The sequence below is a fragment of the Juglans microcarpa x Juglans regia genome, chromosome 2D (genome assembly GCF_004785595.1).
Source record: "Juglans microcarpa x Juglans regia isolate MS1-56 chromosome 2D, Jm3101_v1.0, whole genome shotgun sequence".
In the NCBI taxonomy this organism is placed as follows: Eukaryota; Viridiplantae; Streptophyta; class Magnoliopsida; order Fagales; family Juglandaceae; genus Juglans; species Juglans microcarpa x Juglans regia.
In genome coordinates this window covers 8,296,520-8,300,605 of record NC_054596.1, presented here as the reverse complement: position 1 = coordinate 8,300,605, position 4,086 = coordinate 8,296,520, and the positions used below count along the sequence as shown (strand labels likewise).

The 4,086-nt window shown below is 35.2% G+C and overlaps 2 protein-coding genes across 2 annotated transcripts; both read right to left on the bottom strand.

The window, feature by feature from the left end:
* Window positions 1-696, bottom strand: LOC121248369 (pectinesterase inhibitor 4-like). The gene has a single exon (XM_041146829.1). The coding sequence runs from the start codon at window positions 612-614 to the stop codon at window positions 27-29; it is 588 nt and encodes a 195-aa protein (XP_041002763.1). The 5' UTR covers window positions 615-696; the 3' UTR covers window positions 1-26.
* A 1,614-nt stretch (window positions 697-2,310) lies between these two features.
* LOC121249210 (pectinesterase inhibitor 4-like) lies at window positions 2,311-3,054 on the bottom strand. Its single transcript, XM_041147931.1, has one exon. The coding sequence runs from the start codon at window positions 3,052-3,054 to the stop codon at window positions 2,311-2,313; it is 744 nt and encodes a 247-aa protein (XP_041003865.1).
* Window positions 3,055-4,086: the final 1,032 nt, after the last annotated feature.

Sequence of the window (4,086 nt, the reverse complement as noted above, 5' to 3'; positions counted from 1 at the left end):
AATTACGTACTAGGATTGAAGAAATTTTATGAATAGGAGTAGAGAGTGTTGATGAGAGACAAAGCATTGCTAGTTGGCCTTGCAACATTGAGAATACTCACTCTGATCTTGTTCCTCAAAGTCGTGCTTACTCTCTGCCCGCTGAATCCATCTGTGCATGTGCCTTCATCCGTTATGGCAGCGCTGACCCATGTCTTTATATTATCTATCTTAACCTGCACATCGGAGCCTCCAAGATTTCCCATTTCCTTCAAAGAATGTTTGAGCTCGTCGACAGTGTCCTTGATGTTCTCGACGCAATCCTTAATGACCGCCGCTTCGCTACGTGTCAATCCCTTCTTTTTGGACAGCTTTGATATCGTCGATGATGCGCTGCGTGCGGCTTTTATGGCCACCGAGAGCGCAGTGTTACAAAGCTTTTGAGGGTTCGCTTTGATTTTGGAAGCATAAGGGGAGAGGGAACCGTAACATACTTGTGGGTATGTTGTTGAACTACAAACAGTTTTGACGTAAGTTTTGTAGTTTTTGGTAGAAACAGCTGCTAAGGTTGTATGAACGTTTGAGAGGAATAGAAGAAGATTCATGAAGAGGATTGTCAGAGTATAGGCTTCCATCTCGACCTGTCTTTTGCATTGATATGCGTGAAGACGATCCTCTTTTATAGGCAAATTTTGGAGTTTGAACAGAATTTTCAAATACGAAGCCATGTGGCTCCCTAGAAGAAAAATGCAGTATACTGACTTGAGAAAAATAATACAAACAAACGTACAATTCATGAGAAACCGGCAAAACTAATAATAAAAGAAAAATGTCCCAGTTTACATTGGATCGATCATGCACAAGCTTATTTCTCGGGCTATCCCTGTTACCAATCCCCATTATAAAATCTTTTAGCTTAATTAACCAAAACGATTACATGCATATAACATGTGAAGCCTATAATAGAGCCATGCACTATCTTTCCAGGTAGGGACACCTGTCCATTTTGTGACCGTTTGGCCGTTGTAAGGTCAACTACGTACCTTGCTGCATGTGATCTTGTTGTTTCCACCTGCTGCGTTTAATCATTCGGGAGACCCAGTCTATATAGCACGTACATTCTGAACCCGTTCATCTATTTTATCATATTATATTGCATATATATTTTTTTACATTAATTTTCTGTGTGGAATGAGAATGAGAAAAAGCAAAGAAATTAAGGTACGTGGGTTTTAAGCCAAACCCATGATTCCATAACCTTTTAAAAAATCTCAAACTCTGCCTTCATTCGAGACATTAGATCATACATATATCATGTATGCGCATGTATGGGTATATTTTGAAACCCTGGTATATTATTTTCATTTTCTAACGAATCAACATATATTAATGAATATTATTACACCTGACAAATAGCATAATTTGAAAATTAAATATTTTACCGTTTTCGCGTGATTTATGGAAATTGAAACATGGTCTACGGACAGAAGTTCGCGAAATTCTCCAAGATCGAAAGTTTTCCCACAGTCAATTAATATCATTTGGAAAGGTTCCCATTCCCTTTTCTGATTGCACTACTTAATTGAGAGAAGTTTCTTTTTCTTTTTCAAACTATGTACTGATCAAGCGTACTTAATACATGAGTACATACACAAATGTATGATACACAAATGCCTCTTCGTTCTAAACTTCAAGAACTGATCACGAGCTTCGATCAGCTTAATTTTAGATGACTGCTGAATGCAGATCAACTGATGAACGTTAATAACCTAAAGCTGAGGATAAAAAAAAAATGGGAAAACTAAACTTTGAGTTTGCATCCGCAAAATATATACTACTTCATTCCTTTGTGACATAATTACGAAATTATCATTTTACTCCTCAAATTATCCCTTGCCTTGCATTAATAGGCAGACTCCAGCTTTAGATATAATTGTAAAATCGTGTTCTAAGTAGCTATATATTTAATCTATCGAGTAATACTATACATCACATTCTCATCTCACTATATAAGATGTTGTAAATTTATTACCAATATTGGATGATCAAGAATCATCTAATAAATGATAATCTAATGGTGATAAATATGTCATATCTTACGTAGTAAAATAATAGTGTGGTATATAGAATTTTCCTAATCTATATTATAGCAGATTTCAATGGCAAAATAAATTGTAATGATCTACGTTTCATATTTAAAGAGCAAACTTATAAATTTATTAATACGTAATTTTTCTGATCAAATTAGAAAAATTTCTCGCAGCAAAATTAAAAGATCCAACTCTTGACAAACACGTAGTAGTACTAGTACTAATTAAGATTGCATTTTTATTAGTACTTGAGAGTATTGATGAGAGCTAAAGCATTGCTAGTCATCTTGCAGAGATTCAGTATAGACTTCCTAATCTTCTTTTGAACTGTCGTATTCACCTTCATCTCGTCCAACCCATCCAGGCACGTATTCTCGTCTGTTATTGCGGCACTTACCCAAGTCTTTACACTATCTATTTGAAACTCCGCATTCGAACCCCCAAGTTGGCCCATCGCATTCTGAGAATCCTGGAGCTCATATATTGAATCCTTCACATTATCAATGCAGTCCTCAATGACTGCCGCTTCAGTACTCAATAGTCCTATTTGTTCAGATATCTTCGATACTATGGAGGATGTATTTTGCGCAGCTTCTATTGCAACTTCGAGGGCAGTGTTGCAAAGCTTCAGAGGATCTGTTTTGATTTCGGAGGCGTAGTAGGAGAGGGATTTGTAGCAAACTTTTGGGTACAGAGTTGAATTGCAGGTGGTTTTGATGTAAGTTTTGTAGGTTTGAGTAGAAGAAGTACTGGTGGCGGCGGAAGCTAAGGATATATGTGAGTTTGTGATGGAAAGGAGAAGGATGAGGAGAAACAAGAGAAAGCGGCGCCATGAGTATGAACCTGGGCTTGTGGAACTCATGTATACTTCCATCTTTAATTCCAAAGTGCAGATATCTGTGTGTTGGAATTGTGGGAATGAAGACTGCAATTTATAGGCAATAGGGCAAAGTGTCTGACCGCCCAGTACTTTGATTGTAGCCATACATGCATCTGGTAGCAGTACAGACCCGTAATAACAGATTATCGTTTATAATTAGGAAAATACTATTTCCACAGAAAATTGTTACCGAATTGCATTTTATTTTTTATTTTTTATTTTTTAATTTGTTTTTTACTTAATATTAAGGAAGTGCTTTTAAATGAATCTGTGATTTTTTTTTGTATTTTTTAAAAGTGTTTGAAAAAATGATTGAAAAAAAGTAAAGAAAAAAAAGAAAACAATTGCCTTTCGGTAGAAGATTTCGGTACGTAACAATCTTCCGTAGGTGTAGCAGTTTCCTTATAATTAGGTAAATAAAAGAATAATGGAAGAATAGATGCCCGATGAGATGGCATCGGCACATGCGCGCACGAAATCATTTTGTCCTCTTTAGTCTGGGTTTTAGAGCTTGCGTTAGGTTCATAAATTGAATTGAGAGAGAGAGAGAGATGACCAAAAAAGGAGAAGAAGATCGTGCACATATGTGCATGGAGCTGGTTACGTGGCTTCATGAGTTAAATTAGGAGCAGATTAACGAATAGAGAATCAATGAAATATGTGTTTGTTGTATGGTACGTAACGATCAAGTAGTACTGCTGATTGGCGACCGCATGCATGCATGCTTGTATGGAACATTTTTAATTATGGCAAGAAAAATGTTTATTATATATAATAAATTATTTTCGATAAAAATGACTATTTTATATTAAAATGAGTTCATTTTATTGTAAATAATTTTTTTTTTTAATAGTACTGCTTAATTCCTACTTTATTGGTATTGGATTCTTACAATTTTTAATTTTAGTATATATTATATATATATCAATGTGTGTGTTAGATAGATAAATCAAGTGTGTAATTTTATGATATTTATTGACGTTTAAATATTTTGAAAATAGTAGAAATTCAATAAATATCATATAACTTATTTTCTATGTATAATTATGTTCCCTTCTGTAATTTATTGTGGCGCTCTCAATCCCCTTTATATAAATACACAGGGATCGAGACGTCAGGATGGTGACAACACGGTCA

What these genes read in the sequence shown, in the direction of transcription:
- LOC121249210 (XM_041147931.1), bottom strand. Translation starts at nt 3,054, where the DNA reads ATGGCTACAATCAAAGTACTGGGCGGTCAGACACTTTGCCCTATTGCC.
- LOC121248369 (XM_041146829.1), bottom strand. Translation starts at nt 614, where the DNA reads ATGGAAGCCTATACTCTGACAATCCTCTTCATGAATCTTCTTCTATTC.